The sequence below is a fragment of the Zea mays genome, chromosome 3 (genome assembly GCF_902167145.1).
Source record: "Zea mays cultivar B73 chromosome 3, Zm-B73-REFERENCE-NAM-5.0, whole genome shotgun sequence".
Taxonomy (NCBI): Eukaryota; Viridiplantae; Streptophyta; class Magnoliopsida; order Poales; family Poaceae; genus Zea; species Zea mays.
Genome location: NC_050098.1, coordinates 226,024,203 through 226,045,225, shown reverse-complemented (window position 1 = coordinate 226,045,225; position 21,023 = coordinate 226,024,203). Strand labels below are relative to the sequence as shown.

Sequence of the window (21,023 nt, the reverse complement as noted above, 5' to 3'; positions counted from 1 at the left end):
GATAGCATTGTTTAGCCGATGATCTAGAACCGTCGCTGGTTCAGCTGTTGAGGCCTGCAACTGTCAACACATGATGACTGCGACTGTCAATAGTAAGATGATGTTTGGTTCACGCATTTGTAACGTAATAAGTAACTAGTAATGTTAAACTATGTTTATTTAAGTCCAGTCGTAATCAAATACCACACTAGAAACTGATACCAATCTATTCAAACTTATTATCGCTGCTATTCGAGCGTGAATCGTTATCTTTACCGTTTATGTTATATCTTGTGAACTAAACATCATCTACGTTGTAGGCTGTAAGAAACTGCTCCGAGTTTCTCCATACTCTTGTGTGGGCCAAAGAACTTTTATGAAAGTTTAGGAAAGAGGCGATTGGCGACCGAAGACGATGTATATGGATGAGTCATATCAGAACTTTATCTCCCACTAAGAATTGTTGTTCATCAGTACGGTTCTTGTTGGAAAAAATAAAACATTTAGTTTTATTTTAATTCAAAAATAAAGTAAGATTATCATAACATATATGTACATAAAACAAATAGATTAAACATGCATATCATGTAGATTAAAATTTACACTAGCTAAAAAATATTTAAACTATATGAAAGACATGATTAAAGAGAGATGATTGTACGTTTCTTTTTTTTTTATGATGATTGGGTAGAAAAGACGATGCTGACGTTCTTGCTAACGATGTGAAACACCTGCACGACAAGGAGGAAGACTAGCCAGCCGTGGTGACGGAGTTGAATACGACAAGTTAAGATAAGTGATCGACGCAAAACGCTCAAGCTTTTTACATTCCTGGTTTGACGCAAAGAAAGGCTTTGCATTCATTGACTGGCTTGTGAGCTGAATATACAGGCTTATACAAAAGAGATTGCCTCTAACATGGACCTCAACGGCAAAAATATACAACTGGGCCCAGTGTCGTGGTTACAATTTGACGACTCAAGGAGTTTGCCCTCACAAGAACCACCTCCAGCAACCTAGGGTCAAACTACATGGAAGGTAGCAGTGTGGCACCAAAATGGTGAGGAGAAATAATTATCTACCTGACACCGAGGAGGCTACAGTTAGCTCAAAGTTGGGAATAAAGAGCACTATCATCCGCACACATCTTCCACAGCACGGACGCCTACAAAAGCATAGGAAGGTTATCAGAAAACTGAAAACAGAGGCCCTGCCATTCCATAGATGCTCCAGCAGCAAATAAGGCCCTGGTGACTCTAGTGAGACAACTCTCACCACTGCACCCCAGACCTGTGAGCATGTCTGGATAGTAGATACCTGTACAGGTAACTTTACAAGGGGAAGGGAGGCTCTTCAGAAATGCAGGCCCAGTATGGTTCAGCATCATCCTTGTCCTGAATTTGAGGGGTGAGCATATACACCACCTTGGACAACAGGCCTCTGCTGCTGCTGCTGCTGCTGCTGAGACTGGAGTTGCTGCCGAGACTGTTGTAGCTGCACCTGGCCACCAATGCCATATCCATGTACAGGCACACCACCGGACATTTGCCTTTGCGGCATGCTTTGGCTGGATGATGGCAACACCCTATCACTTCCAACAAAGGTGTCTTGAGGTGAGCTAGCTAGCTGCGAGGTTGAGGTAATTGCACTTGGGTCATGAGATGACTCTTGTTTCCGCTGGCTTATAGATGAGATTCCTGGGCTGCCTGAATCTGTACTTCTTGCAAGTGAGGCAGATGACATTACCTGGTTATGCTGTACTTGGTCAGCAGGTAACTCAATCCTGCCATCTGTGTTCACATGCCGATTCTGTTGCATTATCAACCTTTGCATATTATTCTGTGACGGATTCATGAACCGTAGTTGCTGCTGCTGCTGCTGTGCCAACTGTGAAGGCGTATGGAGTGAACCTTGCTGGGAAGTTAACAAGGCATGGTTGGAAGAACCCTTGACTGCACCCTGATTACTAATATCCGGTGTCTGCATTGGAGACGGAGGCATCTGAGAAGTGTATACATTTGGTTGATTCCCAGGTTGAGGTATCAATGGGATTGATCCTTTACTTACAACAAAATGCCCTGGACCCTGTTGCATCATATTCTTATCAGGAACTTGATCTTTACAGCTTGTTGATATGCCACTTGCTTGAATAACATCCACAGGACTCTGCTGCATCATGTTCCCTCGGCCTAAACTCTTCATAAGCTTAGCTTGTTGACTGCCTTGATTTCGTTGCTGTTGATTTTGTCTAGGCTGCTGCTGGCCCTGTTGCTTCTTCTGTTTATGTGTAGTGGTGGCTGAAGGCTGATGGGGAAGCATTGAGCTACCTTGTGCATTTTGTGCAGGATATTGCTGCTTATGTTGTGTCTGTGTAGCTGGGATTACGCAAGTTGCAGATCCTTGGCTCTGCTGTTGCATCGGTGAGCCATTCTGTACAGCTGACACTGCACTGGCAACAGATAATGGACGCTGTTGTTGGGGCATCATCTGTTGCATATGCCTCTCTTTGGCCAAGCGCATAGCATAAGCCTGCTGTTGCTGTGGATTTGACTGGTTTGTTCCTTGGGTATGAAGAAGGTGTGTGTTTCCATACATGTGTGATTGTTGTGGCATCTGATGTGGTTGGGACTGCTGGGCAGGTAAAGATTGAACAGGTGAAGATGCCCCAGTGTTGGAATATGGTGGACCGCTGAAATGCACAGCATGATTATTTCCTTGCGAGACTTGTAACTGAAACTCTGGCATCATCATCTGTCTATGCTCCTCTGAATTCTGGCCAGGCTACAAGAAACAGATAATAGTATTAGTAACTGCAGAAAAGCACAAATGGAAATTCTAAATTTATCCATAACTTTCCTTGCTCAAACAAAATTAACGAACTAAGCTTTTTATTTGACACAATAGTAACCAGTAAACCTTTTTGCCTCAAGCAAGTTAGTAATAGTAGTAACAAACATTAATATCCTAGGTCATGGTTCTAACATAGGGACTGCTAATTTCATCACGCTATTATATAAATACAGTTCCTTGGAGTATAATCCATCTACTCTAAATATCTCTTAAATGCTTCCACCCATGTCTGGAGGCTTCGCCGGATATGTACAAAATTCTGAACCCACCACAAAATAACATTGGAGAATCTTTTTCTTCGATCCACCCAAACGCCAACCCCTACCACAACCTGTCCACATAGATCATTTTAGATTCGATAGCTTATTCTATAACCACAGATCCAATGTTGAATAAGCTTTTCTATACTCATTGCCACACCTTACCCTCTTCGCTACACAACATACATATCTCAACTAAACTTAATTGTTGAATGTGTCATCTTTAGGTCACATGGGATACAACACCACAAGGGTGGTCATCGTCCTGTAGAAACTTTTGGCTTTTGTGGTTTCCGTTATCACGTTACTTCCTACCAAACATAGGCTGCTACCTTTATGAGCACACACAATGACAAAAATTCTTAACATAGAGAGGAGGTGTTGGTGTCTTCACAGCCCCCTGGTTCTCGTCTCGTGGGAGGGAGCGCTGATGGCGGCTGGGTGACGGTGCAAGGTCGTCGTGACCGTCGCTTGGCTCGTCGCCCTCCCTTGCCAGCTCCCAGACCCGTTCCAGTTGATCTGCGGGGAAGATGCTTCAATTGTTTCTCTGCTGATCACCGGGCGGCGAGGTGTTCGAGTCGTGTTCGGTGTTTCCTCTACCGGCTGTCGGGGCACCGTGTGAACGAGTGCCCGCGCAGGCAGACAACCCTGGCCGCTCCTTGGCACAAGTTGGTGTGGCAGCCAGTTTCCAAGGAGGCTCCGGCAGACGCTGGTGCGGAGCACGCCATGGCAGGCGACTCAGCGCTTGGTGGTTCGGTTGCCACAGTCAACGGGAAGCGGCGTACTCGCCGCGGGCAGCGAAGGCGCAGGGCCGAGTCTGGTGATGGACCTGGCGGCGTTCCTTTGCTTTTGCCTTCGGGGAACATGTCGCCCTCGGCTCTGGATGGTCCTCGTCCTGTGAAAATTGTTGGGCGTTCCGAGAAGATCGACCGTGCTAAGATAGAACTTCACCATGATCTGATCGTCAACGTAATTGGGCAGGAAGGAGCTGGTTGCGCCACGGAGGTTAGGGATGCGCTCGCCTCAAGGTTTGGCCTTGAGTCCTTGACGTTGATGCGCTCCGCCTACGTCGTGCTGCGCCAGGTTCCTTCCTAGTCTTCTTCCCTTATGAGGACCTGGTTGTTCGAGTTATTAGTGAGGGGACGTCACTCCACGTCCCTCCTCTGAGGTTGCATGTTAAAAGGTGGTCTCGGCAGACTTTTGCTTCTGGATGCAGTGTCATGTCTTCCCTCATCGACGTTGAATTCCGAGGTATCCCTGCTCACCTATGGGGATTGGAGACAACGGAGGCCTTGCTTGGTCCATTCTGCCTAATTCAGGGCCTGCACCCAGATTCTATCGGCGGGGAGGACATGTCAGTCATCAGGTTGAAAGCATGGTGCCGCTCTCCCGTGGGGCTGACGATCCTTGGTGAAGACAGAGTTTGGGTTCCACACTCGTTGGTGTTCCATGTGGCAGTGAAGATTCTTGGGTTGGAGGGTGTCCTTGGGGAGGAGGAGCTGCTGCCACCTCCACCGGACCTCTCTGATAATGATCGGGATCAGGGTCGTCGTGCATGGCGGGAGCGGCAGCTTGGCGATCAGACCTCTTTGCCTCGGGCCTCGGTGCACTCGCGGCTGGGCCCACACATTCAATTAGTGCTGGCGCGTGATGGACCTTCTGACGATTTGGGATGTCCATTATCCGGTGGAAGCATCGGTGGCACCTGACGATTCGGGCTGCCCATTAACTCCGGTGGAAGTTTTGGCGGCGCCTATCTCGGATTCGTTGGCTGGACCAGTTGATGCCCCTGCCCTCCCGTGTGATGCGGTTGAGGAGCTGGCGTCGCCTGGAGTTCTGGCCTTGTTGGATGTTGTGGTACCATATGATCTTTTTGGAGGTGACCCTGATGTTTTGGCTGTTGTTCAGGAGGTTGATTCGACTATGGCTGGGCAGGGGGCTGTTGTGAGTTGTCTTGACAGAGTTTCTTCTGCTAGATGGAATATGAAGCCACCTGTTTTCAAGGTCTACTCCAGAAGGATGAGATCACCTATTTTGGATGATCAAGATGGCACTCCGGTGCAGTCGGCTCTAGATGATTCTATGGTAATCTCCTCGCCATTGAACGAGTTCCAGTGTTTGGTCACTAAACCAGTTGATGCCTTGCTGCCAACTCCACGGTTTACCAAGAGAAGGAAAAAGACTATACCAAGTAATTTTATACCAGGCGGAGCAGGAGGGTGGCCAAAATTCCTCCAGAACTCGGTTCCGAACCAGCTGCTCAGGTCTGCAGGCATCTGGGTTTCTGCGATGTTAATGAAGTTATTTCCATCCAAGATGCCAGAAAGTATGCGAAGTTATTTGTTTCTGGGCTCTCTAGCGTTCATATTGCTGCTTTGGCAGCGCTGTTTGACTGGGTGTTGCCTCAGGACGGACCTGTTTAGGTGTTGTTTAGGTGATCTGTTGGTAGTGTTTAATTGTTTTCGATGGATTCCAGCTGTTTTCTAATCTGGAATGTGAGAGGGCTGAATGATCGTGTGAAAAGAGACTCTGTTAAATCTCTGGTGGTTGATACTAGGCCTTCAATTGTTTGCCTTTAGGAAACCAAATTATGTTCTATTTCAGACTTTGATATTCTTTCCATTCTGGGGTCTGGATTTAGTAATTTTGTTTATAGCCCAGCGGTTGGTACCAGAGGAGGTGTTGTTATCCTGGGTGATGGAGTTTTTTCATCTGTGGCTTCAGTTATCAAGAGTTTTCGGTCTCAGTTCAATTGCAGGAGAGAAATGGTGAATGCTGGTGGTTCACTAGGGTTTATGGTCCTCACCAGGACAATCTTAAGTCTTCTTTTCTTCATGAATTAAGAGAGATCAGAGATATCTGTGAGGGACCATGGATCATTAGGGGTGATTTTAATCTGATTTTCAAGGAGGAAGACAAGAACAATTCCAATATTAACAGGGCTATGTTGGGTGACTTCCGTAGTCTTATTAATTCCTTGGATCTGAAGGAAGTTCCTTTGAAGGGAAGGAGGTATACTTGGTCCAATCAGAGGGACGATCCCACTCTTGTTAAGCTGGACCATGTATTTTGCACAAGCAGTTGGGAAGACTTATTTCCGGACACTTCTCTTCATAGTAATGCTACCACATCTTCATATTATTGTCCCTTAACCCTCAATGTTAGAGATGGTTGCATGGGGAAAAGACGGTTTCACTTCGGGAGTTTTTGGCCTAAACTTCCTGGGTTTCTCGAGGTGGTGGGTGCGTCATGGAGCCTGCCAGTTCGGATCTCCTGCCCACTGGAACAGGTGTCATTGAAGCTTAAAAGGTTGGCTCGTGATCTGCAGTCCTGAGGGCATAAAGAAGTGGGTAATGTGAGGGTGCAACTGGGGCTTGTCAGGGAAGTGTTGCATAGGCTGGAAATGGCGCGGGACTTCAGAATTCTTTCCAGTGGGGAAGTTTGGTTGCTAAATATGTTGAAGCAAGGTTGTCTTAGCCTTGCGTCTCTTGAGAAGACTGTTGCTCGGTTGAGATCACGGATCCATTATCTAAGGGAAGGAGATGCCAACACTAAGTTCTTTCATTTGCAGGCCTGTTATCGGAAGAAAAAGAACTTCATTTCCAAACTTGAGGAAGATGGGAGAATGGCTACTAATCATGATGACATGCAGCAAATTCTTAAAGGGTATTTTTCCAATCTGCTGGGTGCTGATTTGCAGAGACACTTTACTATCGATTTGAGTAATTGCCACAGGGCTGCGATGGATCTCAGTGATCTGGATCAGCCTTTTTCGGAAAAGGAAATAAGGGACACCATTGCTAGTCTCCCTTCTTATAAGGCTCTTGGGCCTGATGGTTTTACAGGAAAATTTTACAAGACATGCTGGGACATCATTAAAGTCGACCTAATGGCTGCCCTTGACTCCCTTTACCATGGAAATGCTTATAAGCTTGAGTTGTTAAACTCCGCGTATCTCATTCTTCTCCCGAAGAGGGAAGATGCTATTTCAGCTGGTGATTTTAGACCTATTAGCTTGATTCATAGCTTTGCTAAGTTGACCACTAAGATTCTGGCTAATCGCTTGGGGCCACATCTATAGGACCTGGTGGCAGCTAACCAGAGTGCATTCATAAGAGGAAGGTCAATCCATGATAATTTCATGTTAGTGCAACAATCGATTAAGTTCCTTCACAAGAAGATAATCTCTAGTTTACTGCTGAAATTAGATATTTTCAAGGCTTTCGACTCAGTCTCTTGGGCGTTTCTGCGGGAAATATTGTCACATTTGGGCTTTGGACCTGTTTGGCGTAATCTGATCTCAAACTTGTTATTCACTTCCTCTACTCAAGTGCTCTTGAATGGTTCGCCTGGTAATCATGTTTTTCATCGGAGAGGTCTTCGTCAGGGAGATCCTCTTTCTCCCATGTTATTTGTGTTGGTTATGGATGTCCTTAGCAGCATGTTCAGGGCTGCTGAAAATAGAGGATTGCTACAGAGCCTGGGAGGAGCTGATGTCCGCAATAGAGTTTCCATTTATGCAGATGATGTGGTCCTTTTCATCAAACCAATTGAAGCAGATCTAAATTGTGCTGAAGTGGTACTAAACTGTTTTGGTTCAGCCTCCGGTCTGGTAACAAATATGTTTAAGAGCTGCGCCATTCCAATTAGGTGTGATGATCAGGTGGTGCAAGCTGGATGCAATGTGTTGCAATGCAGTCCCACTTCGTTTCCTTGCAAGTACCTCGGGCTGCCCATCTCTGATAAGAAGTTGAGGAGGTGTGACCTTATGTTGTGGATTGAGAAGATTGCAGACCGTCTCCCTAATTGGAAGGCTCGACTACTCAATCTGGCTGGGCGGACAGCATTGGTGAAGTTTGTTCTTTCGGCCATTCCAACCTATCTCCTTATTGCTATTAATGTCCCTCAGTGGGTTATTAAATCAATTGATAAAATTCGATGGGGATTTCTTTGGAGAGGAAGATAGGAGGTTAATGGTGGTAGCTGTCTTGTTTCCTAGGAAATTGTCACGAGGCCTCTAAGTTATGGCGGGCTTGGGATCCCCAACCTAAAATTCAAAAGTTGGGCTTTGCAGGCAAAATGGTTATGGTTGGAAAAGACGGACCCGAGCAGACCTTGGCATGGGTTGTCCCTCCCGGTGCAGCGACAGGTTAGACAGTTTTTCGATTTGTCGGTGTTTACCATTTTAGGGAATGGGGCTACTACTCTCTTCTGGTCGGATAGATGGATTCATGGGAATACTATCCAGGACATTGCCCCTGAGGTGGTGCGTATGGTTGGCTGAAGGGCGTATTCTTCCATAACTGTAGTGCGGGCTCTGGATAATTGGCAATGGGTCAGCGACATTTGTGGTCCTCTTTCCTTGAGAGGGTTACAGCAATACTTGATGTTCTCAAGATACTGACAAGCATGTATGGATGCACTCTTCTTCTGGGCAGTTCTCCTCGAAGTCTTGCTACAAGGCTTTTTCATGGGTTCCGTTTCATTTGAGCCATGGAAACGTTTGTGGAAGAGTTGGGCTCCCCCAAAATGCAAGTTTTTCCTCTGGTTGGCAATAAGAAATAAGTGCTGGACTACTGATAGACTTAGAAGGAGAGGGCTGCAGTACCCTATTGTTTGTGTTCTATGTGACTAAGAGCAAGAAATAGTTCAGCATTTTTTTTCTCGAAAGCGCAGGAGAATTGTGCCCCATAATATATTAAGAAGAGGAAAGAGGGGGCAAAGAAGGCCAGTACAAAAGAGCCTCCGGAAGCATACATAAATGAATCCATTAGACCCTCCTTAGCTCTCAGCTAAAGGTACAGCTAGATGGCAGAGCCCCTTGGCACCAGCAATCTCCCATTGCGTCCTTTCCTCATTAGCAGCTCTAAGACTCATGGTAACACTGGGGTTGCAGCCATCAAAAACGCATTTGTTTCTATGTTTCCACAAGGTCCAGGCTCCCAGAATGATAAGGGAATCAAGGTCTTTTTTAGTGAGCCCAGTAGCAATATTCCCCACTGATTCCCACCAGCCTAGATATGAGCCAACATCAGGTTGAGGAGCCAAAGAATGCAGACCGAATTTCCTTAACAACAGGTACCAGAATTCCCTGGAGGAGCAGGTAACGAGGAGATGATCAATAGTTTCATCCTCTTGATCACAAAAGGGGCACTTCTCAGGATGACTCAGCCCTCTTTTAGCAAGTCTATCCGCTGTCCAGACTTGATTTTGTGCAACCAGCCAGATGAAGAAACGACATTTTAGCAAGGCCCAAGTTTTCCAAATTTTCTTGTGATGAGGGAAAATTATAGACCCCAAAAAGAAGCCCTCGTAAGCAGTCTTTGCTGAATAGATGCCATTAGGAGCAATACTGAAACATGTTTATCCTCAACCTCAGGCTGCAGCTGCCAAACTGAAGTCATATCCCACAACTGAAGATAATCTGTTAAGACTCCCACTGTCAGTGGACCTTTAATATCAGAGATCCATTTTCTGTCTGTAATTGTCTCATAATAGTCCTGCTATTGATAATCCTCTTGGGTATAATATTATACAAACTTGGAGCAAGGTCTTTAATTCGCTTACCATTTAACCACTTATCCTTCCAAAACTTTGTATTTGTGCCATCTCCCACCTCAGTAATGACCACCTCCATGAAGAAAGCTCTAGCTTTTCCAGGAACTTTTATGTGGAGATCAGACCAAGGGCGTGTAGGATCAGTCTTCTGCAGCCAGAGCCTCTGTTTACAAATCGTCCGACTAATCGCGATTAATCGCGATTAGTCGGGCTGGTCGCCGGTAAGTGGCCGACTAGGGGGACGACGCGATTTGTTTTTCTGGTCGTCCAAGTCGTCGATTAGGCGTCCAAATCGTCCGATTAATCGTCCGATTAGCCATTTCTGGTCGACCAGTGCATGGCGGGCTAGATGTGCTATTGGGCTTCACCGTTTTTGGGCCCAGTAGCCGCATAAATCTGTTGGCGCCCCTAAACCCTAAAGCCTCCCCTGTGCCTGCGCCCCTCTCCTAAACTTTCTGTCCTCTTCCGGCGGCGGCTGCTCCAGCCTCCAGGGCTCTCCACCGTCCACCAGCGCCGGCGTGCAGCTCATCCTTGAAGGTCGTCCCTGCCCCCTGCTCATCTACAAGGCACAAGATGAGCTTGTCATCCCTGCTCCCCTCCTTCCCCCTTGTCTGCGTCTGCAGTTTTGCATTCTGCACAGCAGTACCCATTTGTTTGGATGCTGCTGCTGCTTTTTGCTTGGATGCTGATCTGCTCTAGGTAGCAGACTAGCAGGTACTCTATTGTTTCACTTATGCTGCATTCCCTGGTTTCACTTATATATAGCTCATTCACTGGTTTCACTTATGTTGCATTGCTGCTAGCCTGCTACTGTTATATTTCAGTAATTCAGTTCCAAACTTCCAATTTAATTTCAGTTCTATATGGCTTATATGCCTAGAAATACATATATACATATATATATATATGGCTTATATGCCTAGGAATATACATAGGACAACTAGGGACGACCAGAGGCCGACCAGAACCGATTAGTCGACCTAATCGTCGCCCTAATCGCGATTAGGCGCCTGGTCGGTCCTGCCGGTCGACTAGCTGGTCGCCCGACTTGAAATCAGTGGCCAGAGCCAACGCATTCGAAGGGCCCAACATAAACAGTTCATCATCTCATGTGCAACTGCAGCTTTGCCAGGTAGTTTTGGCATGATATCCTATTTCCCTTGATACTAGGGGATCTCACCCATGTTGCTGATGAAATATCTTTTGCTGAATGGTGGAGAAAGGTGCTAAGAGCAGGAGGAAAGGCTTTAATAGCCTCATAATTTTGGGGTCGTGGTGCATATGGCTTACTCGAAACAAAGTTGTCTTCGATGGAGTAAACCCTTCCTTGAGCTCTGTTAAAAGTTTGTTTCTGAATGAGTTAATTTGCTGGGATAGGGCTGGAGCTAAGCAGTTAGCTAGCATTGGTCTTCCTGCTGTTATTAGTAGGGTCTAGGCTGGGTTCCAATCTGGTCTAGTGTTTCGGCTTGCCCTCTGGGCATTGTAATTTGGTCCTCTTGGACCTTTTCCCTCTCTTAATATAATGACGTGCAGTTCTCCTGCGCGTTCGAGAAAAAAAGTGTCGCCTGTGATCAAGAAGCTGAAACGACTCAGCATGTCTTATGTGCATATATTTTCTCTAGACAAGTGTGATCTCTCTCACCTTTCTGTCACTATGATCTCCAAGACCTCTCGCCGGCTCCTCTGGACATGGACTTCTTTGGATGGTGGATAATGTTAGATTGTGTGTGTGTGTGAGTGGGCCGCCACCACTGTTGGGTTGTCGGGCCATTAGGGTTAGAGTTGTGAGTCTATATATTGTACCTCATCTCCTATCAATACATCAAGTACTACAGTTTCCTAAATGGTATCAGAGGATTAGGGTTTCTTCCTCCCACGCCCACAGCCGCCACCCCATCTCTGCCCTAGGTTCGGCCACCGGCTTCCGTGTCGCCGCCCCCGGAGGCTCATCCTTCCCTCTCGGGGGCGGCTCCTCTCCAGCCGCCGACCCCCAGCCATCCCAGAACGGTGCACAGGTCATCGTGGTCGGCCTCGGGCCGCGTTTGGCCTCCCGTCGAATGGTGGCCCGCGGCACCTCGCCCTCTCTGCGTTCGGTGCCCCTACGCTCGTGGTGGCCGCTGGCCCCTCCTCCAGCTAGCGACGCCTTCCCCAGGTCGCGCTCTCGCCGCCGCACGTGCTCCGGCAATGGAGCTCCGGCGCCCTCCCCAAGCTCGCGCACTACCTGACCAGCGCGTCGGCGTCCTCGGCGGCGGCAAGGTTGCCGTGCCGCTAGCGCCTCGAGTGGCTCCCAGATCCGAGCCGACGCCGGAGCAAGAACAAGACGCTGCCAGCGGCAATGGCGAACGTCGTGGGGCCGCTTCCTCCTCTGCTGCCGCTGGACTGTGAGTCCGAGAGGTCCTCGCCGTCCCACACCGCGTCGCCAGAGTTCGAGTTCTGGATGGTGGATAGTGTAGAAGGATGAAGTAATGTATTGATAATATATGGGATACAATATATATATAGACTCAACCCTAACCCTAATAGGCCGGCAGCCCAACGGTGGTGCCGGCCCACACACACTCACACACACAGTCTAACATCCACACGCAGTCGCAACGGGGGCACCACACACGATGAGACTGGAGTAGAGGCCGAAGATAGGAGCCGACGGGTTGAAATCCCCCCGCAGGCGCAGCGTCGTGATGGTGTGAATGTTGCGGCTGGAGTAGAGACTGGTGTGTGCTCCAAGAAGACGGTAGCCCCTAGATGCCGAGGTAGCCGAAGTCGAGGTGGTCGCGGTCGGGAGCCACGCAGCAGAAGCCTGATCTTTGGGAGGGGTCGACATTCGAGCGTCAACGATCGGCAGGGCGACACAACAAAAGGGCACCGGCAAGCCGACCTTCCTGCTTCTTCGGTCGTCCAGACATCAAGGAGCCCCGCCAGGGAGGCCGACGGCAGCACACGCGTCTGCGCCGGTCATGGTGTCCGCGCCTGCGGCAGAATAGAACGGGAACGACGGATCCAGCTGGGAAAGACGCGATCCGGCCAAAGGGACGGCGGATCGAGCTGGGAAGGTCACAGCAACGAGGATCCGGCCGGGAAGGCCGCGGCAGCGACGGATCCGACGAAGGCGATGAAGGGGGTGGGCGGCGGGGCGGGTCCAGCCGGGCAGGGGCCTGCGCCGGACCTAGCAAGGGGTGTTGACGGCACCGGTGACGGGAGAAGCTCGAAGGGTGAGGCGCTGCTGGGCATCAGCGTGGGCAGTTAGGAGGTGGCCAGCGCGATGAGGAGGGCGGCACGTGGGAGGGTGCCGACGGAGGACGCAGCGAAGAGGAGGGTGCACGTGCAAGGGACGCAGCGAAGGGGAGGACAGGGAACCGAGCAGAGGGGCTGTTCGCGCCCTGCCCCATCTCGACGCGCGGAAAATGGGGCTCAGGCGCCGAGCGGCATGGATCCGAAGCTTGGCTGGCGACCTGGGAGAGGTAGTAGCAGCGGGAAGCCAGCTGGAGACCGCAGCCGCCATGGGGCTGGAGGCAGAGCGCCGGGCGCCCGGGAGGCTCAGGCTCGTCGTCGTCGCGCCCTTCTTGCACGCGTCGGGCTGCGGGTGCTGCGCAGGCGCCTTGCCGGTCAGCGCCTCCAGGACCAGCACGCCGAAGCTGTACACATCGGCCTCCTGCGACAGCCGCTTGTCGTCCTGCTGCTCGGGCGCCGTGTAGCACCCCAGCCGCGCGATGGCGTGCGTCGGGCTGAGCAGGAGCGCGAGGCCGAAGTCCGCCACGCGCGTCGCGCCGTCCTTGTCGAGCAGGACGTTGGTGGACTTGACGTTGTCGTGGGGCACGCCGGACGTGCGGTACTCCCGGTGGATGCACGCAAGCCCGCGCGTCGCGCTCAGCAGCAACCGCACCCTCGTCGTCCAGTCCAGCGCCGACTCTCCCGACATCTTGTGACTGTGGAGGCGGTCGTGGAGGTTGCCATTGGGGAGGTAGTCGTAGATGAGGAGCATCTCCTGCCTGGCATAGTGGAAGGCCCTGAGCGGGACGAGGTGCGGGTGGCGGAGGCGGCCGATGAGGTCCATGTAGCGGTGGAACTCGTCGCGTGCGCAGGGGTTGGCGTCGCGCAGCCGCTTCACGGCGACCATGCACCCTTCGCTCAGCACCGCGCGGTACACGGTGCCCAAGCTGCCCCTGCCGACCATCTCCGCGGACGCACGCAGCAGCTCCTCCAGCTGGAACCGGGTCCCCCGCCGCCCCTGCAGGTCGCGCCGCCGTGCGCCAGCGGGGAGGGGCGGGCGCGCCGGCGGCAAACGCGGCCGGCGGGCGCGGATTTGAGCCGCGCCAGATGGGGGCGCAGGGGAGGCGGCGGCTGGGAGGAGGCTGCCGGCTGGGAAGTCCGCGCCCGCGCCCTGGGCGAAGCCGGGGAAGGGGGACCCGGTCGCGCTGCCGTGCGCCGGCGGGGAGGGGCGTCGAGCAGAGGAGGGTGCTCGAACAGGGGCGGCCCTCAGCAAGGCGGCGGAGCTCAATGGACATCAAGCAGGGGTGCTCGGCTGGGGGAGCTCCGGCGCTGGATGGGGAAGAGAGGTGGGGCTGGCGGCTGCTGGGTGGAAGGGCCGCCCCGGGAGGGAGGGATGAGCCTCCCGGGGCGACGACGCGGAAGGTGGCTGTGGGGTTTGGGGCAGCCGGCGGCTGCTAGAAACTCTAACCCTAACCTAGTCCTCTGATACCATGTAGAAGGATGAAGTAATGTATTGATAATAGATGGGATACAATATATATAGAGATTCAACCCTAACCCTAATGGGCCGACAGCCCAACAGTGGTGCCGGCCCACACACACTCACACACACAGTCTAACAGATAGGAACCCGTCCCCGGCGGTGCTCACCGCCAACGAGCTATTCTCTGGTGGCATTGTGCTCCCGCTCGTAGCCCCCATCTCCTTCACCCTCGGTCGTGCCCTCAATGCCCGCGGCCATGGAAAGTTGTCGCCGCAGTGAGCCAGGCGCAGTCGCCGCCGCGGGCATGTCAGTCGTTGCGTCGTCCTTCCCCTACGCCTCCCACCCAGGTGTCGGCCTTCCTCCCACTCCTTTTCTCTGGTCGTCGAGGCTCTCTAGGGAGCAGCGTGTCGGTGACCCTGCTAGGGCACCCCGCCACCGAACCAGATCTGCGGCCAAGGAACTTGCTGTCGTCCTAGATCTGTGTCATAAAGCTCATCACAGCCTCCTCTCCCTCGACGGCGTGGACGAACCATGGCTGTGCCACCGGCTTCTCCCCTGCCTCGGCAGCCTCTCGTTAACGTCATCTATCTCCTCCCTAACTGCACCGACACCTAGCAGCGCCTTCTTCCTCTTCTTTACACTTCCCCCGTCGTCGGCGTCAAATCATTCATGCCAGGTCCGGCGCAGGCCCCTGCCCGGATGGACCCGCCCCGCCGCCCACCCCTTCATCACCTCCGTTGGATCGGTCGCTGCCGCGGCCTTCTTGGCCGGATTCACCGTTGCTGCGACCTTCCCGGCTCGATCCGCCGTCCCTTTGACCGGATCGCGTCTTCCCGGCTGGATCCGTCGCTGTCGTGGCCTTCCCGGCCAGATCCGCTGTTACCCCTTCTATTCTGTCGCGGGCGTGGCCACCATGACCGGCGCAGACGCGTGCGCTGCCGTCGGCCTCCCTGGCAGGGCTCCTCGACGTCCGGACGGTCGAAGAAGCAAGAAGGTCGGCCTGCTGGTGCTCTTTTGTTGTCGCCCTCGCCAATCGTTGACGCTCGAACGTCAACCCCTCCTGAAGAACAGGCTACTACTGCGTGTCTCTCGGCTAACTCGGTATCTTGGGGCTATCGCCCTCGGTCGTGCCCTCAATGCCCGCGGCCATGGAAAGTTGTCGCCGCAGTGAGCCAGGCGCAGTCGCCGCCGCGGGCATGTCAGTCGTTGCGTCGTCCTTCCCCTACGCCTCCCACCCAGGTGTCGGCCTTCCTCCCACTCCTTTTCTCTGGTCGTCGAGGCTCTCTAGGGAGCAGCGTGTCGGTGACCCTGCTAGGGCACCCCGCCACCGAACTAGATCTGCGGCCAAGGAACTTGCTGTCGTCCTAGATCTCTGTCATAAAGCTCATCACAGCCTCCTCTCCCTCGACGGCGTGGACGAACCATGGCTGTGCCACCGGCTTCTCCCCTGCCTCGGCAGCCTCTCGTTAACGTCATCTATCTCCTCCCTAACTGCACCGACACCTAGCAGCGCCTTCTTCCTCTTCTTTACACTTCCCCCGTCGTCGGCGTCAAATCATTCATGCCAGGTCCGGCGCAGGCCCCTGCCCGGATGGACCCGCCCTGCCGCCCACCCCTTCATCACCTCCGTTGGATCGGTCGCTGCCGCGGCCTTCTTGGCCGGATTCACCGTTGCTGCGACCTTCCCGGCTCGATCCGCCGTCCCTTTGACCGGATCGCGTCTTCCCGGCTGGATCCGTCGCTGTCGTGGCCTTCCCGGCCAGATCCGCTGTTACCCCTTCTATTCTGTCGCGGGCGTGGCCACCATGACCGGCGCAGACGCGTGCGCTGCCGTCGGCCTCCCTGGCAGGGCTCCTCGACGTCCGGACGGTCGAAGAAGCAAGAAGGTCGGCCTGCTGGTGCTCTTTTGTTGTCGCCCTCGCCAATCGTTGACGCTCGAACGTCAACCCCTCCTGAAGAACAGGCTACTACTGCGTGTCTCTCGGCTAACTCGGTATCTTGGGGCTATCGCCTTCTCGGAGTCTACACCGGTCTCTACTCCAGCTGCAACATTCGCACCCTCATGGCGCTGCGACTGCGAGGGATTTCAACCCGTCAACTCCTACCTTCGGCGTCTACTCCAGTCTCATCGTGTGAGGTGCCCCCGTTGCGACTGCGGGGGGATGTTAGACTGTGTGTGTGAGTAGGGCGGCACCATTGTCGACCCATTAGGGTTAGGGTTGTGAGTCTATATATTGTACCCCATCTTCTATCAATACATCAAGTACTACAGTTTCCTATAGATAAGGATAAACGAGTTGACCCCTGGTGATTTCAAGCTAGGCCTGAATTCTCTTATGTCTGATCACCTTGGTTGCATGGTTGTTGTGCAAGCACCGCAATGATGCTGTGTTCAATGGCTGATCCTATCATGCAGAGTTCTTAGACAGGTTTATGAAGAGGATCACCTTTGGTGTCTGGCTGGTGCCAGGGGTTTAAACCATATGGAGACGTATATCAGTTAAAGCTGGCGGGTAGTTCCAGTCATGCTGTTTTTTGGATCAAAAGGCACAAGTGTAACTTTGCCATAGCGTGGACGGGCGTGGATAGGTGCATGTGTAAATCAAATTGAATACTTACCAAATCATAAACACAGCAGAATAAAGAATATATAACGAGACTAAAAAAATCTTAATGCATATCAGATTGAGTGCTTACTCTAAGCATCTGCATTGGGTCACGTGGCCTCAACATAGTACTTCCAGGTCCCAGTATGGCACCAGGATGAACGTTTACAGTATTTTTTAAGCCTTGACCATTGGTGGGTGACATGTTTCCAAGAGAACCAAGCCTTGGAAAACCTGGCCTAGTAATTGGTGTGCCTCGATTTAGTCCAGCCATGATTCCAACACCATGGGCAGGTGGCATCATTCGGGCACCCTGATCAACACCAGATGGCAACACACCAGGAACAGGAACTCCAGGTTGCTGAAGGTTTCTGCCATTTACCATCTGGTTATAATGAATTCTTGATTGCTCGTCACCCTGTATCGAGGTTGGTCTAGGCACACCATACCTCTGAACATCCCTGCAATTGAGATTTTGCAGAAACAAATATAAACACGGAATGTTTTACATATCAGCTAGAGGATAATCAGACCATTTACCTAGAGGGAGCATTCAAAGGCAATGGTGAATTGCTTCCCAAAACCATACCAGGAGAACCTGGTAATCTTAAGTTCATATTTGATGTAGGAAGAGTAGCACCAACAGAGCAGTTATTGTTCGGAAGACCTAACCCACTTGTGTTGGATCCTGTATAACCAATAGAAAGTGCATCCGAGTTCGAAGGTCCATCGCAAAGGTCAAGTGGCCTATAACAAGATTAAAATTAGATAAAAAAAACATGGTGGTATAAATATGATATGAACAATATAGCAAGTTGTAAGTTCATAACATAATTAGATAAGAGAGGTAGTTCAAACTTCAAAGTGGATAGTTCATACGTCAAAATGACACCAGATAAGTTCCCTGGACATGCTTGAGAAAGTGCAAAACCATGAGAAGTATGAAGTGGATTTTTTTGCCTCAGCTCATGGATCTCATCCTAATAAGAAAAATATGTAGAGATATGAATATCACTGTGAGCAAATACCAATGATACAAAAAAAAAGGGTTCCAGATTGAAGGAAACATTAGAGGCAACTTATCAAAATAACTTAAATACTCCCTGTCCTGTAATCCAGTGTATTCAAAAATTGCATCAAAATATCAGGGATTTGTAGGGAAAAAGGATAAGCTTGTATCAAATTTTTGTGCTCTTGTATCATTAAATTATTATTATTTAAGTAAACTAAACACACATCCTTTAATCATGCGGAGGACAGCCATGTATATGTGGGAATTCCATAAATTACCAAATCAAGTCAGTGGTACATGCATCTATCATACTCTCTGAATTTGTCTAAATCACAAGAATACACTATTACAGGATAGAGGGAGTAAATATGAATATTCAGAAAAAAAACATGGTTCTGGTATCACCATACATCACATGATGGGTTGTGCCCTGACTTGAAATGCAAATTGAAATATTCAAAACTTTCAAATTAACCAAAAATAAGTATGGTTAAATCATATAGTGCATGATTGACTGTAATTTGAATTGGACTGCAAATTGAATTATACATCCTAGAAAAAACAAAAAACACCATAAGCAACTGTCAATAACATAATATAAGAGCCTATATTCATACCAATATCAATGCAAACATTTTTTTCAATGTCAGTTGGGATAACGATTTAGTAGCTCCAAAGAATAATAAAGGCATATATCACACAGAGGGGAGGATAAAAGACTAATCCATCAATGCACCAGAACATGTAGTTAGCATCTCCATTACTTTCCTTGCACATGCCTAAAACAGTTAAGTTGTCCTAACAAACTGCAATGACATGGTCTATCAAGTATCAAACAATAGCAAAAAAAAAGTACAAAAGAATGAGCAGATACTGCCTACATCCCAGAATGGCAACACATTCTGAACAGGGAACAGTCATACAAATTAGATTTACCCTTACAATATGTTGTCAATTGCTAATATCAATATCATCACAAAGAACTTTGAAAGTTTGAATACAAATCTATTGATGCAAGTTTATGTTCAAAACTTGTATTTAACTAATCTTTAGTCAGTTTGTGAAATTTGACTTTCCTAACACAAAATATGCTTATCATTTAGGGGCAGAGGGAGTAGTAAATTACATATGTTACCACTCCGATCGAAAACGTTGTTAGGACATTGACACTAATGAAGTAAAAATATAAATATTGTTTTATGAAAACATTCTTTAGCAATTATTCTAGTAACATAAATTTTATTACATTAATGTGTGTGATTCTTCATATATTGACGATTTGACGGTCAAAGCTCAAAAGATTTGAAGGGAACATGGAAGCAAGAGATTACAAACATATTACATCCCAACCACGAATCATTTATGATGTTTTCAAAAACATAACACTAACCTTTCTACGAGTTTGATGCAATTTTTGACCAAGCAATATTATTTTCTCAAAGTGTGTCTTGAGAGTCCCTTCCTCAAACGGTCCTTGAAGGCGCTGAAACAGTTGCCTTGCACTACCCTGGTATTAAAATAATGAGGGTCAGTGTTAAAGACTGATAGCAAAGTTCTCGTAAGTTGCTACGGTTTCCATTTATACTTGAGTATAGAGTATAAAACACAAAGTCATGTACTTCTGTTGGTTGGGTGGGTGTGAATGTGGGTTTAGAGCCAACAACCATGGTCTGATCCCCAATTGTATATAATTTTAGTTGTTTACCATTTAAATGTGAGGGGGTATAACGACGGTGGAAACCGTGGAAACTGATGCTCTATATAGTAGAGAAGAGTGTATCTTTGGTCAATACTCCATTCCAAATTATAAGAAATTTTGGTTTTTCTAGATACTTGTCTGCTATGCACTTAGATATACACTGTTAGAGATGTAATTGTCTTGCACTTCAAGCCATATTGGCCGAATATATATGGTCAACCCTCCACCTAAGGGTGCAGCGTTTCCCATCTATCTTTCTACATGGTATCAACAGTCTAGGTTTCTCTCCTGCTGCCCCAGTGCAGCAGCCGGCCAGCCGCCTACCCCGCCGCCACCCCTGTGGTCCGACCCTCCCTCCCTTGGGTGCCTCCTCCTACACACCCCCCCCCCCAACACCTGTCGGCACTCCTTTCCAGCCCTGATTGCCGGTCTGCATCTTGTCGTCCACCACCTTGTCGACCAGTCCATAGCAGACCAGCGGCAGCCTTCCTGCTTGGCACCCACATTCTGCAAGTCTACTCAGGCCTCATCCCTAGGCCAACACCACCATTGATGAGTCCCAGGCATCTCCAACCACCCATCCATGGCCGCAGCAAGCTGGGGCTGGTCTCAACCTGCCCCTGGGTGGCAGCGGCAAGCACCCTCCCCCAGCTAGGCTCCATCTGATCTGGTGGCTGCCCTGCAGCAGCTACAACCCCAAGGATCCAGTCGCTAGGTCCTCAACATTGTCGCCACCTTCCACATGCCATCCATCAGAAGGTATATTCCTCTCCCGCTTCCCTCCTTTCCACTCTACCATTACTGTTGACAATGGCAATCTCTTTCTGTTCTTGTCCAGGGCCACTCCCTTCTTCCAACTTCATCCTCTACTTCTCATCTTGGGCTCTAGGCAATGTTCTTGGTGTCCCCTCTCATTCGTAATCTATTGTCCGCTCGTCGGTTTACTCACAACATCCTTTGCTCCAATGAATTTGACCCCTTTGGTCTCTCTGTTAAGGATCTTCAGACCAAATGGGAGATGCTTTGCTGCGCTAGTGACGGCGATCTCTACACCTTCCCAGCCGCTCATGCCCATCCGTTTTACGGCACCATCGTCTTGGTCACCCCGACCTAGCTGCCTTACCCTACAGAATACCAGTCATCTCTTGTAATAAAATAGATCGCTCCATTTGCCACTCCTGTCAGCTTTGCAAACATATGCGGCTACCTCTCTTGTAACAAAATAGATCGCTCTATTTGCCACTCCTGTCAGCTTGGCAAACATATGCGGCTACCTTTTGCTAGTTCGAACTCATGCACCTCTGCTCCCTTTGAGCTTCATTGTGATGTCTGTACTTCTTCGGTTCCTATTATTTCGGGTTGTCTT

The 21,023-nt window shown here is 49.9% G+C and overlaps 1 protein-coding gene across 12 annotated transcripts in view; it reads right to left on the bottom strand.

Annotated features, from left to right (window-relative positions):
- Positions 1 to 766: 766 nt before the first annotated feature.
- The window catches only part of LOC103652593 (chromatin modification-related protein EAF1 B), a 37,198-nt gene continuing 16,941 nt past the window's right edge, over positions 767 to 21,023 (bottom strand). For 6 of the 12 annotated variants that reach the window (XM_020550561.3, XM_035966507.1, XM_020550558.2 and 3 more), the window contains 6 exons: positions 19,349 to 19,465; positions 17,826 to 17,926; positions 17,487 to 17,693; positions 17,038 to 17,407; positions 1,297 to 2,760; positions 777 to 1,144 (listed from right to left, as the gene is read on the bottom strand). In XM_020550561.3, coding sequence (XP_020406150.1) covers positions 1,363 to 2,760; positions 17,038 to 17,407; positions 17,487 to 17,693; positions 17,826 to 17,926; positions 19,349 to 19,465 — 2,193 coding nt within the window. In that variant the 3' untranslated portion in view covers positions 777 to 1,144; positions 1,297 to 1,362. Of the gene's footprint in view, positions 1,145 to 1,254; positions 2,761 to 17,037; positions 17,408 to 17,486; positions 17,694 to 17,825; positions 17,927 to 19,348; positions 19,466 to 21,023 lie in introns of all 12 variants that reach the window. The other 6 variants (XM_020550562.1, XM_020550563.1, XM_035966506.1 and 3 more) reach the window with 2 other exon arrangements.